This window comes from Syngnathoides biaculeatus, chromosome 1 (assembly GCF_019802595.1).
Source record: "Syngnathoides biaculeatus isolate LvHL_M chromosome 1, ASM1980259v1, whole genome shotgun sequence".
Lineage (NCBI taxonomy): Eukaryota > Metazoa > Chordata > Actinopteri > Syngnathiformes > Syngnathidae > Syngnathoides > Syngnathoides biaculeatus.
Genome location: NC_084640.1, coordinates 8,893,320 through 8,916,869, shown reverse-complemented (window position 1 = coordinate 8,916,869; position 23,550 = coordinate 8,893,320). Strand labels below are relative to the sequence as shown.

At 43.3% G+C, this 23,550-nt stretch overlaps 2 protein-coding genes across 2 annotated transcripts; both read left to right on the top strand.

The window, feature by feature from the left end:
• The first annotated feature begins 314 nt into the window (after positions 1–314).
• Positions 315–9,067, top strand: dgat1a (diacylglycerol O-acyltransferase 1a). The gene is made up of 17 exons (XM_061814225.1): positions 315–802; positions 1,587–1,674; positions 3,406–3,446; positions 3,528–3,613; positions 4,590–4,642; positions 5,395–5,500; positions 5,569–5,697; positions 5,793–5,867; positions 5,946–6,049; positions 6,124–6,162; positions 6,239–6,280; positions 6,361–6,405; positions 7,100–7,212; positions 7,270–7,335; positions 7,396–7,483; positions 7,579–7,641; positions 8,079–9,067. The coding sequence occupies exons 1-17, from the start codon at positions 543–545 to the stop codon at positions 8,217–8,219; spliced, it is 1,539 nt and encodes a 512-aa protein (XP_061670209.1). The 5' UTR covers positions 315–542; the 3' UTR covers positions 8,220–9,067.
• Positions 9,068–10,309: 1,242 nt separating this feature from the next.
• Positions 10,310–23,498, top strand: rnf19a (ring finger protein 19A, RBR E3 ubiquitin protein ligase). The gene is made up of 10 exons (XM_061814176.1): positions 10,310–10,482; positions 16,360–17,110; positions 19,668–19,876; positions 20,049–20,193; positions 20,414–20,576; positions 20,674–20,788; positions 20,878–21,036; positions 21,233–21,452; positions 22,069–22,212; positions 22,711–23,498. Exons 2-10 carry the CDS (start codon positions 16,512–16,514, stop codon positions 23,267–23,269), a joined length of 2,313 nt encoding a protein of 770 aa, XP_061670160.1. The 5' UTR covers positions 10,310–10,482; positions 16,360–16,511; the 3' UTR covers positions 23,270–23,498.
• The last annotated feature ends 52 nt before the right edge of the window (positions 23,499–23,550 follow it).

The following is a 23,550-nucleotide window of genomic DNA, read 5'->3' as shown; positions in this document are numbered from 1 at the left end:
CTCGTGGGAAGTGAGTTGACACTTTTGACTTTCGGTGACCTTGGAACCCGTTAGTTTAGAAACGTTTTAAGTAACATAAGCATTACTTTGAATGCACCTACAAAGGTATTTAAGGACATTTGTCGAACAAACGCTTTATCACGTGCCTATTTGACCACGTTTTTAGGGCTCCACTGACATCTAGTGGGGATATAGATAATGGTACCCAAACTAAAATTCATTCTCAATAGGCTAATTTAGCATCTTTTAAGATGCCAGTGTCAAATAGTAATGTGTCAACAAATTCAGTGAGATGTGAAGAAAGAAAGAGACATGTAAGTGAGTGTGTTTAAGTGAGATCTCATATCTGGCAACCCGTCGGCTAATTGCCCCCCTTGAGCTTGATAGCGGAGGGATGAAACGCCCCCTACGAGCTTCCGCACGGACACGACGGGTGACTCGGCTCTCGTAACCGCGTCGAGAGTGTCCCGCGCGGGCCACTGACAAGCGAAGGACGTCGGAGGCTCGATATGCCCCGGCAGGTGACCGCTGCGTGAACCGGGATGAGCGAGCGAGCCGAGATGACGCGAGGGCCCGGAGCCCGTCAAAGGAGGACGACTATTTCTGGCGGCGTCAAGCAGCAAGCCAACGGGGGCAAGTCGCACGGCGTCGGCGGCGAGAAAAAACAACCGCCGTGTTCCGGTAAGAAGGTTGAAGAGACCGCCAGGCGTCTTCATAACAACAATGGAAACCCGGGCCAGCAGAACACTGAGAAACACAACAAGCCGGGAAGTCCAGTGGACCAAATCTGCGAGGGACTGAGGTAACCTTTAAGGACACCACTTTACGATCGTCCGTTCCATGTGCGCATACCACATTACTCAACGACTAAACTACCAAACAATCCACATGACTTTCACTTTACTCACTACTTCGATATGACACTCGTGCTGCAAACGTACAATTTCCTTCTCTATTCCACTGTAATTCCTAATTATGTAAATCAATGGAGTTGGGGAAAATGCAGGTGTACCTGAATGTAGCAGGGACAGGTAGCGACCCCTCATGTAATATCGTTCCTAAACAAATGAAAACTCAGATGAAATATTTGTAAAAAAGCCCCCAAATGAACTAGTTCCAAATGCTCAATATATAACAATACAGTATAATTGTTGAATCTATTATGGGACTATAATAACTCAAATGGTTGCGTTTAATTGCAAGCCTATCCTACTGTTGCATTGAGGTTTTCCATAGACAAGTACAAGCTGGTTGCAAAATGACATTCTTGTCTTTTTTTTTTTCTTTTTCTTACGCCACGTTTTGTCTCAGTGAATTTCACCATTTTGCCTCTGGGTGGGCAATGCATGACCCAGGGGCCTTCATTCTTTGAACCGGTAGACCAAGCGTTGAGATTATCTACATTTTACACAATTTTTTTTTTTTTTTTAAATTCTCATCTCCAAATTTCCTTTTAAAAAAAAAAATCTAACGTGCCCCCCCAAGTGCAAAACTTTGGTCAAACTTGAGTCGGTCCCACACCTTCCTCCTCTTTATTTTTCATTGGTAGTAGTTGTAATATCTTGTCATCATATTTATATATACAGCTGCCACGTCCAACAGGAGTCTCTTCTGAGCTCCGCCAGCGGCTACAGTAACTACAGAGGAATCCTCAACTGGTGCGTTGTCATGCTGGTGAGTACAGCGTAACATTTCCCACTGCAAATAATAAAGTCAATTATCATTGCCATCATAAAACCAAATAATGTGTTACAATAATAAAGACAAGTTAGCCATTGTAAAAGTAAAATAGCTGGCATGGGCTCCGGCACTCCCGCGACCCTTGTGAGGATAAGCCGCTCAAAAAAATGGATGGATGGGTGGTTTGAACTCCAAATTTTACCACTTCTAGAGTGTGCGATTTTTGTAAACATAAGCCATTTGTAGAAGAGGGGGAAAAAAAGTTAATATTTAGAATGTGTAAGTGTATTTAATTTTTAGTTCTTTTAATGATAAAATAATGGACTTTATTCAGTTAATGCGTTATATTCATTTCAATTAACACTGTATGTTACAATGTGTGTAAGAGATGTGAAAAATAAGTTTGTAATAAAGTAACTCCTTCAAAATGTATTTTTAATTGCATCATTTTCCATATGAAGAGTTAAGTGATTATTTGATAAATGAATAAGAAAAATGAAGCTGTGTTTTCAGGGTTATCCGCTCCCCCAAAATAAAAAAAACACAAGCACACGTTTGAATCAGTGTTTTGACAGGCACCTGTGATATCTTCGATCCTGAAATAAAACACCCTCGGTCTATAAATAGAATCGTCAGTCCGTGATTGAACTCTTTGTAAAAGACTCATCTTGACTATAAGTACATTTTTCTTGTATAAATATCAGGCACGTTGCTCGAATGATAATGCGAAGAGAAGATTTTAAGCTTTAAGGGTACCAAAAATATTGGTTGTCTTATTTATGTTGATAAGAGTCAACTGAAGTGGCATTAATCCGTGTAGTCGACTTACCTAAAGAGCGTTATTATTATTATTTTTTTGTGGCATCACAGTTCTTCAATTATTCCTAAATTGTGCCGCTTACCCACTTAAATAATTACACCATGGGGGCCTTTGCAGTCCTTGCTAAAGGTTGCGAAAGCATAAGTCAGATAGCGCAATGAGTAGAGCAACAGTTGCATCACAGCTTGATGAAGGAGGCAATTGGCGGGGTGAGCAAATGCTTGGGGGGACACACAAAAATATGGTTCAAAGGTCACCACAGACGGATGGATACCAGTGATGGCAAAGATGAAAATTGTATAATAACCATAGAACAGGAAATGCAACATGTTGTCACATTGCTTAACATGTGGGTGTGCATGTTATCACAACAGAAGTCTGATAACTTTCAAACAGTAAATCAAACTTACCAAGTGTTTAGGTTTTTATTTACATTTTCTTATGACTTTACCACAAAATTAATAGGTAGAGAATGTGAAGGGGCCCTTTGGTGGGTTGGGATTTGCTTTTTCTTTAGCTTTTTTGGTTGCGCTAACCGTAGGACAAGAAACTGCAATGCATATTGCTTCTTCTTTAGCTTTTGTTATGATGTCGCCACAGAATGGAGCATGTTGTGAACTATTGACCTGCTTCTTCTGCTTCTTTAGTTTTCATTAGGTTTTTTTTTTGTGTTGACATTATGCCCACAAACCCATGCATTAGGGAAAAAAAATAGACCTTATTCATCAGAAACAAGCCCCGTCATAAACAATTATCAGATGTTGTCAAGAGCACTCACTCGGCCACACCTAACCCATTTTATTGAGCAAGGCAATAAACACCCGCACCTCAATTGTGGTGACTTTGTGAAGAATCTGATAATATGCTGTTTAAAAAAAAAAAAAACATCCCTCCTCTTTTCTCAGGTCCTAAGTAATGCACGACTTTTCTTGGAAAACATCATAAAGTGAGTCCCCGTCTATACAATTTCCCCACATTTCCGTTGCTGACAGCTCGCCTGAACCCGAAGTCCTGCTGTCTCCCTTAGGTACGGTATCCTGGTAGACCCAATACAGGTGGTGTCACTCTTCTTAAAAGACCCCTACAGTTGGCCGGCTGCTTGCCTCATCATTGGTATGACAATTCATCTGTTGATTTAAATTCTTTTATTTTGCTTTTAAGGTCTTATTTAATTCATTTTATTTTACTTTCATTTGGAATGAATAATTCTAATATTTTCTATTCGATTTAAATTAATAATGTAAGACTTCTTTTTTTAATCGAATTGTATTATTTAATTAGAAATGAATAATTTTACTGATTTTAAATTCGTAATTTATTTTTGCTTTATTTTTAGAAAAGGCAATTACGTATCTATTCAATCAAACAGCATAATTTATGAAAGTCCACTAGCGGACTAAATGCTCACACAAATAGCAAAACTCAAAAATGACAGCCTAATAAATCCAGTGTTTCTGTTTTGGTACTTAAAACCCTTCAATATTTGATTGCATTGAAAATGGTTCATAAAAATGTGTAGACAGACAATATAACAATACAATACTCACGGGCCTATTCTTTGTCTGAGAAAAATGACTATTATTGCAGCTAAATCATTTAGTTGTGAAACTTTGATAAAGCTTAGTTTAATACTGCCCCCTGGTGGCAAATGTGTACAACGTCGATGAGTTTTTCTGTTTAATTCTATACATGCAGTTGAATTATTATTGAGAAGCAAAGAGTCACACACACCAACTGTTTATCATTTTTAAAAAGAACACTCCCCTAGAGTGGTGTTTTTCTTTAGTAGGGCCGGACTTGATTAAGGACCTTTAGCACTTTGACTTCAATGGGAGAAGAATGTTCTGGGCGTGGGTGCGGAAAAGATAATGTTAATGTGTTATTTTATTTGTATTTTTCATTCAAGCCAAAGAACAAGTTGTTTTGAAGAAGATTTCTTCCTGTGTCATGTCCAAACAGCTGTCTTGAACAAGTGCTGTTGCCCTAGTCATAAACTCAAGTATTCCTGCCAAAGGTCACAAATGTTGTTTCTCTTCTCCTTTTGTTTTTGTTTTTTTTTTTTTTTTTTTTTTTTTTTTTTTATTTACAGCATCTAACGTGTTCATTTTGGCAGCCTTGTATACGGAAAGACGTCTGGCTGTGGTGAGACCCCTTTTTTTCTATGGGAGGGCAGCTTTATCACAAACATGAACAAATGTTTAGATAAATGTAAAAATATATATTAATTTCTATTATAGTGACTGGAATTATTTTCATATATTTTCATTATTTTAATGATGGTTAAGCTATCATATTTTATATTAATTGTAGTTCTTGTAATTACATTGTAATGGCCAAACTATATTGTCATTTAGTTTTACACGCTGTATAGTATCATGATAAATTTAGTTTCACTAGTTGTTTTTTTTTATTACTATTATCTATTATTTTCATTACTATTATCTATTATTTTTTGAAATATATTCTTCTTTTGGGTGGCAGTGGATCAGCTGGTAAAGTGTTGGCCTCACAGGTCTGAGGAACCGGGTTCGATCCTGGCCCCGCCTGTGTGGAGTTTGCATGTTCTCCCCGTGCCTGCGTGGGTTTTCTCTGGCCACTCGGGTTTCCTCCCACATCCCCAAAACATGCAACATTAATTTGACACTCTAAAATTGCCCTTAGGTGTGATTGTGAGTGCCGCTGTTTGTCTCGATGTGCCCTGTGATTGGCTGGCTACCAGTTCAGGGTGTACCCTGCCTCTTGCCTGTTGACAGCTGGGACAGGCTCCAGCACTCCCTGCGACCCTCATGAGGATAAGCGGCAAAGAAGATGGATGGATGGTCGTGTTTTATATTTCATGTACCCATGATAATATACCTACGTATTGATTTTTTTTTTTTTTTTGCGCTTTCTAGGGAACATTGTCAGAAAGCATAGGCTTCATTCTTCACATATTCAACTTGACATCATTGCTGATTTTTCCCTCTGCAACAGTCCTCACGGTCAACTCCGTCACCCCTGGTAGGTAAATACACTTAAGTGTTTTTCTTATGTATTTATATAAAAGTATCTGCAAATGTATTTGCCAGTGGGCGGCGTCCTCTCCTTGGTGGTCTACACAGTGCTGTTCCTGAAGCTGTACTCCTACCAGGACACCAACAGATGGTGCCGGGAGATCAGACAAGCTAAAGCCAAGAAACTGACTCGCTCTTACTCTTGTATGTTCTTAACAACGTAGTCTGCAAAACCTGTGAGACCTCAGCTAAGTGAGTGTTGATTTTTGCCGTACTTTTTGTCCCCATGTGTTTTCCAGGTCCGTCCGTGGCTCAGTCCAATGGCTCGGCGATGCACACCAATGTCTCCTACCCTGGGAATCTCACCCACAGAGGTGACGATTTTTTTGTGCGGCGGCGTCATTTTTGAATTGCTGTATTGCTGCTATGATCCCCATCTGGTTTGTGTTCAGACATGTACTACTTCGTGTTTGCGCCGACGCTATGCTACCAGCTCAACTTCCCACGCTCGCCCCGGATACGCAAGGGCTTCCTCCTGAGGAGGCTTTTTGAAATGGTGATGATGGAACTATTATAATAACGCAAAGTCTTGAGACTTTTAAACGTATGGTGTGCTTCCTCCTCCCAAAGGTTTTCTTCATGCAACTGCTGGTAGGCTTAATACAGCAGGTAACGTTTATGCAATCATACACAAACATTCCTTCAATAAAATTTAACTAACATGATCCATCTCCGTGTCTCCCAGTGGATGGTTCCGACCATTCAGAACTCCATGAAGCCGTTCCAGGTGGGACAGAAGCACAATTAAATGTCGAGACATTTTTAATTGTGCCGTGCGCTTAAGACAAATGTTTGTACCTCGCACAGGAAATGGACTTTTCGAGAATGGTGGAGCGTCTGCTCAAGTTGGCTGTGAGTGTACCGATGCATTCAGGGACACGCTGTAAATTAACATCATCTGCGCTATGAAGATGGTAAACATCTGTCAATTAACGATGGTAGACCTCAGTGAGTGTCGCAATATGCCAAAGGCCTGTTCAAAGTAGTTCACTGGTGATGGGACTGCGTGATTTCCTCGGAATGATGTAGAAGGGATCATTTCAAGATGTGAACACTGTTTAATGTTGCTAAATTCTTACCTTGTTAAATATTTGTGGATTATTGTGAGAAATCATCAGTCTTCACCATGAATAATAACCTAATTTACATTAATATGAGGATGGTTATTTCAGAAGTGTGCCCTTTGCATCATTCAGTACTCAAGTAGCTCTTCGGTTCCAAAAGGTTGATGACCCCTGACGCCTAGATGTCACAGTGAGAGCGCATTTAGCATCAGGATGCATTCAGGGACATACCAGGGATTACTGACTCTCATGTATTATGGCAGCTGTGGTGAACAGCTGGTAAGCATTGGGATGCGTTCAGGGACACAAAAGCCACGGTGAACAGTGTTGGATTGTCACGATCCTTCCAGGAAGATGCCAGAGAGATTGGATGTGTCTGCGACGAGTACCACGATGGGTTCAGAGACAAAATGTCAATTCCATACTTTCAAATTCTGCTCTCCTTTTTCTTTCTTTTTTTTTTCTATCTCCCTCCTCCTCAGGTCCCCAACCACTTGATCTGGTTAATTTTTTTCTACTGGTTCTTCCACTCATCCATGAACTTCGTGGCTGAGCTGCTGCAGTTTGGGGACCGAGAGTTCTACAGGGACTGGTGGTAAGTACACGCGGCACATAATATTTAAATAAAAATACACCTTTTTTTTAAACATAGGAACTCTGAGACCGTCACCTACTTCTGGGCCAACTGGAACATCCCGGTACACAAGTGGTGCCTGAGGTGAGCGGACACATCATTAGGAACGCCCGCCGCCTCATCTCACCAGTCTCAATTTTGCAGACATTTCTACAAGCCAATGCTGAGGAAAGGTGTCAACAAGCTGGTGGCCCAAAGCGCCGTCTTTCTCCTGTCGGCCTTCTTCCATGAGGTCAAATTGGGAAAAAAAAACAAAACAAAACAAAACATGTTCTGATTTTTATTTCTCTTATTAACTCTTTTGCATTGGATAAATGTCCTCCTCAGTATTTGGTGAGCGTCCCTCTGAAGATGTTCCGACTTTGGGCCTTCATGGGCATGATGGCTCAGGTGAGACAAAATGGCAGCAATTATATTTACTCAACCATAGATGCTGGCGGGGTCTATTTGTTTTATGCTGTTATTACTATAATTGATGTGAAAGTGGAGCTGAAAGGCACAGAAACAAGCCAAAACAAAGTCTTGAGCGCTTCTGTTTTAGTTAGCAACAGAGTGCAAATGGGAGCAAATATTCTACAAACACCCATTTATCGGAACGCTAATCAGAGGTAATTATGAAATAATAAGTAATTAAGATTTAACATAACTCGGTAGGTGCTGCTATTTGGTTTGCAACTGAGTGGGCATGCAAGTTAACGGTTTATGAACGGCGGTAATTCCACTCACGACCTATTTTACTGACATAAGATCATCTTTAACCTCTTAGCAACTGTTAGTCTGTGGTAGCTGCTGTTTTGGTTAGCAACAAACCATTTCACCCCCCAAAGGTCCCCCTGGCTTGGTTCGTGGGTCGTTTCCTGAACGGCATCTACGGCAACGCTGCGGTGTGGATGTCGCTGATCATCGGCCAACCGGTGGCCGTGCTGATGTACGTGCACGACTACTACGTCATCCACTACAGCACATAGCGCGGACCGAAGCCACCCGGTGGTCCCGTGATCAAACCAATGGCCAAAGATGGTAAACGTGTGGACCGAAGGGTGAAATGTAATAAGCGGAACATTTTCCAGACGACAAACAATGCAAGCTTCGAAGTAAACTTTGTAATAACACATGAGTGCTGTTTGTGTTGCCTTTTTGGTTTTGCTTGTCACCTCTGCAATAATGTGCTATCCTTTCATTTCAATCAACAATATTGGGGGGTTGTTTTATTGATTTGCACTTTACAGAGATGCATGTTCTCGAATATTTCGATGATTGTTTTTTTTTTCCTTTTTAAGTGTTATTCTCTTTACACACTAAATCAATGTTTCCCAACCTTTATTGAGCCAATGCACTTATTTTATATTAAACGAGCACATACACTATATTTGCATAGAGAAAGGAACTCAAAAACATTATTCGTAATGAATAAATTGTTTTCTGAGCATTTCAGCAAAGTTGGCTCATTTTGGCACTGTGGTGTTGGGAATCATTGAAATAAACAATTTGAGTTGTTTTTTTTTATTGAATTGAGGTCTTCTTTGATCCTAAACATTTCAGGGGATGTCAGTATAAATTTATAAAGCTGCAAGGCTGGCATTCATTCATAATTCAAGAAAAAAAAACTGCCTGCTTGTTTTAAAGTTGGAAAAGAGGCCAAAATAATACATTTGTTGCACCCATGGAGCTGTAATACCCACTGTAAAGTTTATCTCATGACTTATGCACAAACAAGAACATGTAGCTTGGTTATACTGCCTTTTAAAAATCTTGTCATGAAGATGTGTGTGAATGTTTTGTGTTCAGGCCAAAGTAAAATCGAAACCTTTGGTAATTCAAAGTTGTCAGTGTTTCATTTTGAGAATCCGACCTTTTTTTATGACTTGGCTGCCTGCTTTAGATGTTCAGCGAGTGAATGAGTGGAAACAATTACAACTAAATCACGATTAAACTTCACTTTTGTCCGGGATTTAGGAATGACGTCATTATTAGTTTTATTAACAGTGAAACGAGAAAACTGTCATGGCGACGCTTCGCAACTAGAGCACATCCGGTTTTCTACCAAAGTTAAGTGAAAAATAGTATGTACACATTTTCAAAAATGGGCTACAATTTTATCTAGATTCAACAGAAGGCCAACGTTTTAAAATTGTAACATACAGTAGTGTGAAATGCGACATTTTATATTTGCATTATATACATCATTACTCATGGACAACAAGACAAACATTGCAGTTAAATATTTACATTTATTTAGAGTGGCGGGAAGGTGGATCAGCTGGTAAAGCGTTGGCCTCATAGTTCTGTGGACCCGGGTTCAATCCTGGACCCGCCTGTGTGGAGTTTGCATGTTCTCCCCGTGCCTACGTGGCTTTCCCCGGGTACTCCGGTTTCCTCCCACATCCCAAAAACATCCAACATTAATTGGACACTCTAAATTGCCCCTAGGTGTGATTGTGAGTGTGGCTGTTTGTCTCGATGTGCCCTGCGATTGGCTGGCAACCAGTTCAGGATGGACCCCGCCTCCTGCCCGTTGACAGCTGGGATAGGCTCCAGCACTCCCAGCGACCCTCGTGAGGATAAGCACCAAAGAAAATGGATGGATTTATTTATACATTTATTTAGAGTCCTTTGAAAAGGTGAGCTTTGTTGTGAAATGCAATACAGTATTTTAAACCGGATGTGTCACGGTGTGCGTTCATTTTTATTACGTACAATACAGAAAATATTCTCTTTTTAATATTGTAATATAATTTAATGCGTTTTACTATGAAATCTGACATCTTAAACCAGATGTTACGCAGTTTATGCACGTCTTTTCTTCTTTACAATCATTAGAATAACGTTTCATTTCTTTTAACGTTTAACATGGTCCGATCTTAAAAGGTAAAGTTTTATTGCTCAATCAGCCGGAACATCAACAGGATGTCAGGCGATTTCGCGTGGTTATTTTACGCACAATATACATATTACAATAAAAATATAATAAAAAGCAGGAGCGCACATCTCGTTTGAGAGGGTTCTTACCTGAACGAGGACATTTTATTGTGAAATGGAACACCGCAGCCGGATGCGCGTACTTTGCAGTTTCCCATGCGTGCAATATGATGACGGACTCACACACCCAGCGGATGTACCCTACCCTGATCGTTCAGAGCCAAGCCAACTTTTTTCTTCCTCTCCAAACGTTTTGAACACGACGGTGCGTTGTCAGCTCCCAGAAAAAGCGCCTCGCCAACAAACTCGACGGTAAGCGTGAACGAAAAGGTGAATAATTTCTGGATTTAAAAAAAAAAAAAAATCGCCACAAAACCTTCAACTTCCCTCTTGTTTCGAAGCGGCGCCGAAGCTAGTCGGTTTAGCATGTAAACACTTCTCCCCTTTTAAGGTTTAGGACGATAAAATACTTAACGGATAAAGTTACACTCAGCCTCTCGCGGGCTAAAAATGTTTAATAACCCGCCGGCTAACCGCAAAGCGTGTGCAAAACGAGTTAAATAAAGCCAGTCGGCAACTCCTTTTTGGACGGTTAGTAAAGTTAGACGCTAGTAGCTAGGCTAACAGGCTAGGCGCTTAGCCAACGTAAAATAGCAACACATTTTGTGTTTGCTTCCCCACCGGAAAAAAAAAATCCCCTTCCACTGACAAATCTGGTTCATTGTCAGCGTGCGTCATCTTTGTACCGTCACAGATTGTTCCGACGGGACATTTGTGTGTCGATGATCGTCAAAACTCGCAATTACAGTGTCATTCTTGCACGTAATCAAGACAAGCACTTCATCGATGTAGTTTGGTATTAGTTGAGCTAAGATTGTTTGCAGCCGTAAACGTTGGCCGCAGCGAAGGCAAACTATTGATCATGATTCATCTGCTGTTTCAGTGTTTAATAATTGCTTCACCTGCGTTTTTATTAATCTGCATCTTTAGTTGGTGCTTTCACACCCTCAGCGCTTTCAGTTTCTGTTCATTGAGTTAGTTTGAAAGTTAGTAATTCAACTGTTAAAAATTAAAACAAAAACGGCCTTAGTTGCACTTTAACATACGCTTCAAGAAGGTTGACTCTTATGTAATAGTATATCATTCGCAGATTTGTTGCGCTTTCCAAATAATATACTTATAATGATAATGATAATGGAGTGGAGCAACTGAAATCGGTTACATTTAAAATATTTCACAACATGTCATCAAAGACTGTTACGTAACATATTGCATTCTTAACATTTCATCCATAGCAGTGTGTGTCTTTATAGCCACTAATTTTCCAAACAGGAAGTCTTGTGTATGTTATCGTAAAAACTCACAATTTTAGTGTCATGTGTATATGGTGATAGAAATATTTAAGATGGTAATTAGTGAAGCTATATCATTTATTACAAGCAATTAAACCTCTTACTTTTTCCTTAGCAATTGGGAATAATTTGCTCTTTTTAGTGTTTAAAAAAAAAGTCAGTGCTTAATTTACATTTTCAGTGTAAATCAATATTTTGAGTTTCACGACATATGGGCATATTTTAAGACTTGAGGTTGTCCTGCCAGATAAGCAAAGCAAATGTATTTATATAGCACATTTAATACTTCAAAATACTTCAAAACAAACCAAAGTGGAAAAAAGTTCAATTTAAAACAGCTTTCAGTTAAAGAAATATAATTTAAAAGTGGAAATGCATTGAAAAGCATGTTGAAGAAAAAGAAGACTTTTAAACCTGGACTTAAAAACATTCACACTTAGTGCTGAGATCACTTCTGTTGGCAACTTATTCCATTTGTGTGTGGCCTAAGAGCTAATTGCTGCTTCACCGCCATTGCACAATTTGACCTGAGTCAGTCCATCTCAGAGGCCTACAGTTTTTATAGTCCATTAACGTTTCTTTCATGTATTCAGGACCTAAACCATTTAGTGATTTGTAGACAAGTAGCTTTAACTTTTAAGATCTATTCTAAAGCATACTGGAAGCCAGTGTAAAGACTCAGAACCCGAGCTGCAGCATCCTGAAAGAGCAACAGCTGTTTAATGCACTTTTTAGGGAGTCCATTCAGAAGACCATTACAATAGTCAAGTCTACATGAGATCAATGCATAATGAGCTTCCCCTGGTCTGGTTGACAGATGCAAGCCTTATGTTCTTTGGATTGTAAAAAGGAAGTTTTAGTAATTGCTTTCATATGACTGTCATATGACAAGGTATCGGGCTTGGTCTAGAGTTTTTAAAGGTAGTCAGTCCAGGTATTTACTAACAGCAGTCCTTTTTTCTTTATTGCCAAAAACAATTGTCAGTTTTGTTGTAGTTTTGTTGAAGAAAATTTAATTTCAAATATCCAAAATTACATTTTCTGAAGAATTTGACCCGAAGGTAGCATATAAAGTTTGAACAGCGTCACTTTTAGTTTTCTTTTTGCCATGGCACTTTTATTATTGCTTTACCATCACATATATGATTTTCAAGAAATTGAAGATTAATAACAGATGACATCAGAAACCGGCTCAACTGGTGGCATTGGCCACACCATCGTGTAGTCTGCGTGCATTTGATCAGAAGTATTCCGAGGATTTGTTGTGCTGCTAAGCAAATATAATGTACACATTTTAGCTGTTTATATTAGTGATAGTGGGTTTGTGGCGTATTTCCGTTCCTACAGCGTTTTACAGATTTTGCAGTAAGTCACGCGTCAGGGTTAGCATTGAACAGTAGCCATATTTAATCCCTTATGTCAGAAAAAGCATACAAATTGTACAACATCAAGGCATAAAATCCCCCCCCCCAATGCAGTCGGGTCAAAATGAAAATGCAGACCATCCGCAAATGTTTTGTGATGTTTTTATGGTGAGATGTCAGCAGTATTTTCCTTTTGGAGATAAGCTGTCAATTGCAGGGCGCAGTCGTTTATTTACTTTGGACTTTTTATATTGGTTGTCTTAATAATCCTCCTCTCACAGGGACTGTGAAATTGATTCCCTGTGAAAGATTCAGTTGATAAGTAACATGGCCCTTTTTTCAAATTTGGGAATATTGCCATCGACTAGCCTGGACAAAGACAACTACATCCACAGCAGCTCGAAAGCTGAGTATACGTCGGTTTTACAGCTGCTCTGTGACCTTTTTAACCGGCGGAGCGTCTTTTACGGCCACATTCTTGCTCGACACTGTTGTGAAGCCCCCTAGAATTAAAAAGAAGTCGCTTGCTCGATTGGACAAATAACAGAGCACGACGAAATCCCTAAGATATTTCTACGCTTTTTTCCCCCACTTAGGTTTACTTTTTACATAAAAGACCCTCAAAAAAGGCAAATGGAAGACTGACAAATGTTGGGTCTTGCACACACAGTGGTTGTCCTGGCTCCAAATGTGTAAAATTCTCGGGTTAAGTTCACAACAGAGGAGTAGAAGTAACGTTTGGTGTTAAACTTCACGCTACTGTCCAGGCATTGCCCTGCGCATACCTGTAGTCAATCGGTGGGGCGATGATGGTGACCCAAGAGGAAAAAGTCAATAAAAGACAGCCAATGTCCAAAGTATTGTGTTCTTTTTTTTAACTCTGATCTTCTATGATCATACGTTTTTTCCTTCTTTGAAAAGAAGGGGGGTCTTTTGGATAACCTCAGGCAGAAGAATTTTGCATCTCAGTGCCCCCCAGCCCCCCGTGTCCCGCCCGCGTCAAGCTTGTCGTATTTTGGCTGACGGACGAGCTCTAAATAGCGACGCAGCCTTCACCGCGCCAGTTAACAATCGCTTGCTTCCCGCAGCGTGAAATGACAACGCGGGAAGCGCCAGTTGCTACTTTCCCGTCCGCGTGAAAGCTAAAACAATTACAGTCCCGCGAAGCGGTTATAAAAAGCCACGTTGCCGCCAAGGCCTGGCGCAGCAATGGAGGCTCCGCGCATTGTCGCTCTCAGGAAGTCTGCCCTTTGACTGGAATGTCACCGGACGCCAACGTACGTGATGTGCACTCCGAATCTCCCCATTCCCAGATTGTCATTGTGCAAGGGACTACTTTGAAGTCCAGCGTTGCAAAATGGCAGGACGCTTACGTCATCTCCACAGAGGTTTTTGAGATGCAGAAACGGTTGAACCTTCAGCGAGGTTCCAGGACTTCGCAGATGAGCAGTGGCATCGCTATAGAAAATAGTTTTAGTGTTTGGGAGGAGGAAGCAGGATGGAACGTCAGAATGTACGTAGTAGAGATGGAAAAGACAAAAAAAAAACCTGCTCACACCGGTGATGGGAAAGTTTTGGTGGTTTTGCTGTGCAACCAATGACTTGGTGAAAGTGGTTTCCAGGGGCTCGAGTGGGTGAGTTTTTGGTGATTTGGCCTCACTGAACAACTTGATAGCTTTTACCTTTTTTTTTTTTTTTGGAGTCACTGCTTTGTTTCATTTTCTTCGCTCCCATCAAGTCTGACTTGACAATTTGCTGAGAAATCACCGTTTTGTTGTCTCCGTTTGGTGTGTAAATCGGTAACACTCGTGGAGTCGGATCCGCAAGGAAACTACAGCCTCATTTGGCTTCATTATACGTTTTATGAGTAAAATGACGTGCACGGACGGTGTCGTCGCGCTTAAACATAAGGCTTAGCGACGCAGCCTCTTGTGTGTGTTCAGTGTTAAAAGCACAGTCGCGGCCGGTGTTTGGGTTAGCGTGCCTCTGTTTGCTTTGGCCGTGGACACAAGGAAGCAGAGAGAGTATTCATCTAATAGCGTGCATTATGACATATTGTGATTGTAAAAGGTAGTTGTTAAAATTGTTCCGCCCTGGATTTTGTTGAGCGTTTTTCCCAGCTTCCCTCGCCAAAACGTTCCATAATCAGTGACTTTTTCACCAAAATCGTTGGTTTAAATGGGTTTCATTACATCAGCCGTGACTCATGGTCAGCTGACGCAAATGGCGGCGATTGGCCGGGAGACGCTTGTGCCTTCGCAGCGGGCTTCCTGCCCCCAAGGACCTGTTTTCAGGAACTAGGACATCAGCCCAGTTTATGTGCACACTGATAATGCATGAGCCACAAAACTTGACTATGCATGATGTGCAAACACACACACACATGTTCACAAACAGCAACCGCAATCACATGGAAAGTCCCCCCCCCCCTCCGCCCCTTCTTGCTCTCTTTTTCTCAGCAGGCTTTCCAGCTCCATTACACACACACACGCACACACCTTGTGTGCGCTGGTGAAACATTTTCACTGTTTGCTTCACAATGATTGTTTCCATGTCGATCGATGAGTTTGCGAAACATGGGTTTTGTTGGTTAATGACTCGAAATCAGGCATTGATGTGATGTATGATCACAAAATTTCATGTAATTATCACTACAATACCTTTCACCAAGATAATTTAGTCTTCATTCAACAGATGTGCATGGTTTTGTAATGGAGGAGTGCTGAGGCTAGACACTAAACCCCGAACTTCAGAACTGTCAGGCAGACACGCGAACCTCTAAAACGCTGTGTTGCACCACCACTGTTGAATATGATCAAATAAAACTGAAATGAAATAAATGACCAACCCTCTGAGAGACATCATGGAGAGGAACTGACTGAAAATGTGCCATTCGGGTGAGCTTCTCTGGTCACACTGATGCACGTCTTTAGTACACCAAGTCATTATTTGCGTTGCTCATTTCATATCGAGGAAGTAATTCCGTAATTCCCGGCCTACGGAGCCCACCTGGTTATAAGCCTCACCCAGTACATTTGTAAAGGAAATACCATTTGGTACATGCATAGGCCGCAGCCGTGTGAAAGCCACAAGTGCCCTCATTTAAACACGAGGTATTTACAAAGAAAGACGGTACGCACAGACTTTAACACTAGCGCCGCCCCGCTAATGCTAATGGTAGCGCCATGCTAACAGGGCCGGTTTAAAAAAAAAAAAAACATGCTGGTAAAAATCACTGAGACACGGCAGGAACACGCTAGTACAGCGCTAACAGGGCTGGGCCGGTAAAAGTCACTTCCTCGGCACATATGTTCCACCGGTCTCATTTTAACCTTTTCTGCTCGAGTGCCGCCTTGCGGCCGTTAGAAAAAAAAAATGCATCACCGGAAATTACGATACCTGCAAAGAGTACCAAGTGGTTGTATGTTTGATGATAAAACCTCGTGATGTTTTTCTTTCTCACCCCACCTCAGGTTTTTCCAACACTGACCCCCCCCCACCCCCCCCCCTTCCCACCGTCATGTCTTTGTTTAAATGAGTTCCAAGCTTCCCTAACATCCTTTCACCCCACCCCTCCATTCCATTACCGACACCCCACCCTCCCCTGTGGTGATCTCTGGTCGCGATGACCACCCTGCACCACCAGCATCACGGTAGCACCGGGTCGGAGCGCGACCTCAACTCGGCCGCCTCCTCCGTCAGCCTGCCCTCCATCAGGAAGACCCCCAAGAAGCGCCGCCTCTCCCTGCAGGCGCTCTTCGGCCGGCGGCGGCGGTCCGAACGCGATGCCAAGTGCAAGTCCAGGGCGGCGCTGGATCCGCCCGGCCCCGTCACCGTGGAAAACGTCCTGCCGGAGGCTTTGGTCGAGGGGACGTCTGCGCACGCCGTCCAGGGGGTGGCGGCGGCGACATCTTCTGCGGCAAATTCCTCCGAGCTGCTTGAGTGCCCGCTGTGCCTGCTGCGCCACACACGCGACCGCTTCCCGGACATCATGACGTGCCACCACCGCTCGTGCGCCGACTGCCTGCGCCAGTACCTGCGCATCGAGATCACCGAGTCGCGCGTCAACATCTGCTGCCCGGAGTGCTCGGAGCGTTTCAACCCGCACGACATCGCCATGATCCTGGCCGACCGCGCCCTCATGGAGAAGTACGAGGAGTTTATGCTGCGCAGGTGGCTGGTGGCCGAGCCCGACTGCCGCTGGTGCCCGGCTCCTGACTGCGGGTAAGTGTTTGACCGATATTTTTGACCCACCCTCCTCTTCACACGTCTTTTCTGCCAAACTGGGACACTAAAGGCACAACAGTAGTGCGTTCACACACCGTGAGCATCACACTACAGTTGTTGCATTCCACCAGTGATACTGTACTTTGCAAAAGTGCTTTGCAAAGTGGGACTCCTCCAGATGATTTGCAATAAATATCTACATTGTATCATCCAAAAGGTCGCAAAGCACACCCCAAACACAAGCATAATAAGTCATATTCTCCGTACCTTGGCTTTGGGCCAATTATACTTGGCTCTGATATGATTGTGGCGAAGCACATGGATGTGATATTCCTGGCTAAATGTTTTTTTTTTTTTTTTAAATGAACAAGGCCTTTTTTTTTTTTAGAATATAGTCATATTTAAAAAAAAAAAAACACTTTTTTTCCTTTTTTCTTTTCTTTTTTTTTAATTTTAGATAATCCAGATGTTTTATCACAATAGTTTAAAAAATGTCCTGTTAAAATTGGACTTTCTTTCGTTGTTAAATTTTGGCTTTAATCAATCAATATAGGACTATTTTTATACAGTAATATATATATTAGAAATTACAACTTTCTTCTTCTTCTTTTCCTTTCGGCTTGTCCCGTTAGGGGTCGCCATAGCCTGTCGACCTTTTCCATCTTAGCCTATCTCCTGCATCTTCCTCTCTAACCCCAACTGCCCATAAATTACAACTTTATTGGACTTTATTCTTGACATTAAAGCTTTTATTTGCTAAAATAATTTTGAATTTGTTACCATAATAATACGACTAATGAAAATAAAAATAAAAACACTTTCCTCCTACATTCCAAACATATGCATTGTTATATTCACTGAATTCTACAAGTGTCAGTCTACACATGCTGCGATTGACTGGCGACCAGTCCCGGGTGTAGCACACTTGTCTGGCGAAAAGTCAGCTGGAGTAGGCTGCAGCTAACCCGTGATCCGAGTCCAAGTGAGTATGAGATATCTCCAAACTGAACAGATGGATGATTTTGGAAGTCTCATGTACCGTCGCAAGCGTCTACTTTAAGAACTCGAGCCTTTGTAGTTTCCACGCCAGAGCCTTTGCAGCATAAATAGAACGTCTGGGTGGCTGTTCTCTCTGCTGGGCGAGGAATGGGTCACATGGCGTTAAAGGAGCTATAAAGATAGAACAATTTGAACTATACAGTACACAGACTTTCACGTGTCTGGGGAGCACGCAATAATCAGCTGAAAATGGCGGGTGTTCGCATGGGTCAGGGTCAGGCGGCGGTCTTGTTTGTTTGCATCTGGCACAGAGTCCACGGTTTAGTCCCGAGAGAGACTGACCTGTTGGGTTTGGAATTTAGCCCGGCGTTTACCCCCAGGCCGCTCGGGCAGTGTGATACCACCCGCTCCGCGGGCTTGCTATTGCCCACTTCTGTCGCGAGTTCACCCCTGATTAGTTGAGGAGTCCTCGGCGTGCGTTGAGTCACAGCCCAGCTGTTGCCGAGAGCGCCTCTCGGGCGGGTTTGTTTTAGCACTTGTCAAGCGCTCTCACTGCTTACTCCACATTGCCATGAAGCAGCTTGTGATGTTTACACTTCACACTGAGCCTTTTGCGTTTTTCTAGGCTTGCAAATGGGTCGCCGTGATCGCCGAGTAACAGTAACGTTACGTCTGTAAAGTGACAAAACTTGCTCATATTGTTCTAGTTGAAATGGGTTTTAGATTTGTTCTAACCAGGTAGTCGGTATAAGTATAAAGTTGGCATTTTAGACTTTCATGACAATGTAGATGTAAATTTTAAAAAGTTCCCTTTTGCGCTCTGAAGATAAATCAGGCTTCTAACAGATTTGGAACATATACTGCAGATCACTGTTTTAATTACACATCTCATAATTATGTTCTACAATTGTTTTAATAAGTCTTTTTAAATATATTAAGCTTGACTCTAGTTATTCTATCGCGTCACAACTTTCACTAATTTGGTCCTTACCATCACTGGTTCTACGTCTTACAATTCTAAATACAGCTGTACCTGTCAAATTGTACTTGCATATTTTTTTTGAGATTTTTATTGTAGAGCCTTTCATTTGTCACTTTCGAGAAGAAAAGTCGGAACTTTGCGGCGACGCCGTTCACCCGAACAACAGAATTTTTACAACCCAGCAGCGGTCATTAACTCAGGGGGGAAAAAAAAAACAATTTATGAGGGGGAAATTTTTTTTTTTACGCCCGCAAAGTCGTCATTGTACGAGAACGAAGATGTCAACCCAAAAACGCTGAGGGGAAGAAAAATCCTCTGCTGTTTTATTCACTCTTGCTTGTGACGTTAGCAGTTGGAGGGTAACACATTGCAATTCAGAGATGTTAATTATATTTTATAATAACTCGCGGGGCTTTTTCCACACATTTATGATACCGGATACTAAAGCTGGTGTACAGCCAATTCCCCAAATGTCTGTAATTTTTATTCCAGCTGCCCTCTAGTGTCGTCCTTAGTAACTGCATCCCAGTCAGCAACTTTCACTCAAATTTTTTTCTCCCTGCTCTCCGACAGTTATGCCGTCATCGCATTCGGCTGCGCCAGCTGCCCGAAGATCACGTGCGGCCGCGAGGGCTGCGGCACCGAGTTCTGCTACCACTGCAAGCAGCTGTGGCATCCCAACCAGACGTGCGACACGGCGCGGCAGCAGCGGGCGCAGCACTTCCGCCTGCGCAGTTTTCGGTCCTCGTCGCTCAGCTACAGCCAAGAGAGCGGGGCAGCGGGTACTGAAAGTTAGCACTTGGCATAAAAGAGAGCGATTATGACTTTTCCAGAGATAGTTTTGTAAACAATCCAGTAAAAAGTACATTTTCCATAAGATCTCCCCATTTAATTACACACTGGAAAGCAGCTTGTACGTGCGCGCTGACACCCCCCCCGCCCCCAATCTCCCAGGTGACGACATCAAACCGTGCCCGCGCTGCGCCGCCTGCATCATCAAGATGAACGACGGCAGCTGCAATCACATGACTTGCGCCGTCTGCGGCTGCGAGTTCTGCTGGCTCTGCATGAAGGAGATCTCTGACCTGCACTATCTCAGGTAAGCGGCTTAAGACTTCCACGCAGGCGCCCGCGCTTCTGTGCGAGCTCTGATACTGTAAATCCTGCCATCTGTGGGTCACTTTAATCATTTCCACTCTAGGTATACTCCAAACTATCGTTCATAAACATTTGATCATTTCACGCTTGTCTAACTGTTCGAAATGATGGCTTTTGAGTGCAGTTTTTACTCATTTATGTGTTCTCCAATTCGTTTCCAGTCCATCCGGTTGTACTTTTTGGGGCAAGAAGCCGTGGAGCAGAAAGAAGAAGATCCTCTGGCAGCTGGGCACCTTGGTGGGTGCGCCCGTGGGCATCGCCCTCATCGCGGGCATCGCCTTCCCCGCGATGATCATCGGCATCCCAGTTTACGTGGGCAGGAAGGTGAGGACTCTGCTTATAAATATAAATATTCGTTTCGTTTGGAGAAAAAAAAAAAGAGCGCGTGTGAACTTTAGCGGGTTTCTCCCCCTTCCGTCAGATCCATAATCGCTACGAGGGCAAAGACGTCTCCAAGCACAAGAGGAATTTGGTGATTGCGGGTGGCGTGACGCTGTCTGTCATCGTCTCGCCCGCAGTAGCGGCCGTCACCGTTGGTAAGGAACAGTTTCCTGCTCTCGCTTAACACACTCGAATCAAGATTTAATTTGTCACCGATATCATCATCATCATCATGTGCTTCCAGGTATCGGCGTTCCCATCATGCTGGCTTATGTCTACGGCGTGGTGCCCATCTCGCTCTGCCGGAGCGGCGGCTGCGGAGTGTCAGCGGGAAACGGCAAAGGCGTGCGCATCGAGTTCGACGACGAGAACGACAACTTGGGCGGCGCCGCCGTGGCTACAGGTGAGTTAAACTGCTGAGCGCTGTTGCTAACCAAAATGGCAGCATCTGGTGAAGCGTGTGAAGAAGTTGATGTGGTGATGGAGATTTTAACGAAGTTTTGGTAGACCCCAGAATTATTATTATTATTATTATTGGTACCACAAAAAAAAAAAAATCCAATGAACCAAAGGATCATAATATTTGTTCTCCCGTCCAGACACGACGTCGGTGGCCGAGACCAGGCTGAACAGCGCCAGCCTGGGCGACGGCGCCAGCGTGGGCGGCCTGACGGGCCTGAGCCTCAGCGTGAGCGGCAGCCACATGGAGCGCTGCGGCGTGGGCTCGGCCCAGCGCGACAACATGAGCGACAACGCCAGCACCACGGCCCTCGCCGGCGCCAGCATCACAGGCAGCCTGTCAGGCAGCTGCTACAACAGGTAAGAAAATACTCGCAAAAATGTAGGGATATTGGCACCTAAAATGAACTTTAACCTCTACAGGTGAACTTAAACCCCAACATAGAGATGGGGTCAATGTTGAACTTCTTTTTTTTTTTTTAAATTTGACAAGAATACTAATATTGAAAATGCCATAAATTTATATCAGAACATCATTCTTTCACCCTGAGATCTGATAACTTTTTGTAAAGTGACCCAAAACACACTTTTGGGGGGGGGTGCAGGTGCTAAATTAGTGTACACTGAGGCTGTTATGGGTCAAATTTGACCCGTCTAATAAAATGAATTGTGTAATATATCAAAAAATAAGAAACAAAATATCAGTTTTATTGGAACAAGAGTAAAATGGGACTTGTAAGGTCACGAAACTGCCAAAAAACGGTGGAAACATTAAGGATTAGTCCTCCACTAATGTCAAGACTAGCCTATTAATAGATTTTTGAAAAGATTTATCGTTTGTACCATCTGTGCATGGAAAATCCAACAGTATGCACATACTTTCTGTTTTCTGAATATCAAAATTCAAACCAGGTGTCATATCCATGAATGAACATACATGCTCTGTGTAATCGAGTACACGATGCGCATTTCCCAGGATGGAGGTGCAGGCCGACGTCCAGAAGGAGCGCTGCAGTCTGAGCGGGGAGTCGGCCACCGTCAGCCTCGGCACCATGAGCGACAACGCCAGCACCAAAGCCATGGCGGGCTCCATCCTCAGCGCTTACATGCCGCTCGAAAGGTCAGCAGCGCCGAGCATACTCTCATATGCGACACGAAGTACTCCTTTTATATACAGGGTGATTTTTAAAAGTGAACCCTGATTTATTTATTTTTTAGGACTTTTAATTGAGGAACAGCTTGCAGCTAGGATGGAAACGATCATAAATCCATTTTACATGCAAGACTTTATTCTGGAATTCAAAATAACCAAACCACTTTCACATTAGGCCTCTCTGTAATATTGACTAGCACAGGGGTGCCCAGACTTTTTTACCCCAAGATATACTTTTCAAACAGCCAGCTTCACTCGCTCTCACTGACTCCCATCATCAACACACACACACTCAAAGTCACAGATGTGACAGTTTGGATTGTATTGGCCGTTCCAATTGGACCTGCACCTCACATGCATGGTATTTAATATTGTTACATACACAAGTTATTTGATTTATCGATGGGATAAGAAGTGCGATAGTCTGTTCAAAGTTGTTTTTGCGTGTGTGTGTGACTTGTGCAGAGACAACAGTCTGGAAGTGCAAGCAGACGTGGAATCCAAAGAGGAGAAGGTGCGGCACAGCAGCGCCAGCAGCAGCCTGGACGAAGCCAGCTGCAGTAGCAGCAGATGGGCGAGCGGCGGCCCCCCCAAGGATGCGTCGGCCATCGCCTCCTCAGTGGGGGGGAAGAAGAGCAAAGGGAAGCTGTGGAAACGCGGAGGGAAAGCGGAGTCCAAAGTCAAGCACACGCACGGCGACGCCGAGCGCCGCAGCACCATCTCGTCCGAGTTGGACTCGCCGTCGCTGAGCGGCAGCCTGCCGTCGGTGGCCGACTCGCACTGCAGCCGCCTGTCCGCCGAGCTCAGCGAGTCGGAGACGCCCAGGGCGGGCGGGCCAAGCGACGCGCCGGCCGTCGCGCCGCTGCCCGAGGTGGAGAACGACCGCCTGGAGCAGCCCCCTCCTCAGCGGAGCCACGCCCTCGCCGCCGCCGCCGCCTACCACTGCCTCACCACTTCACCCAGCGAGGTTTTGTATATTGCCGAAGACGCCGACACTTGTGACTGCACCACAACAGACATTTAAAAAAAAAAAAAAAAAAAAAAAAAAAAAAACCACTCGCTCCTCACGAACCATCTGTCTTAAGTCTCGATTTTGGAAAACAGGAAACGGAATGTCAGCGTTGATGGCGAAGGTGGGAGAGGAGTTAAAAGTGGCTGAGACGAAGGTCAATTTGAATGTACGCGTGCAGGTAATGTGCTCGCTCTTTAAAAGCGTGGGTGGAGATGGGGGGGGGGGGGGAATAAAAATAAAATAAGACAAAATGTCTGCCACTGTGCCACCCATTCTTACTGAGAGGGACCATT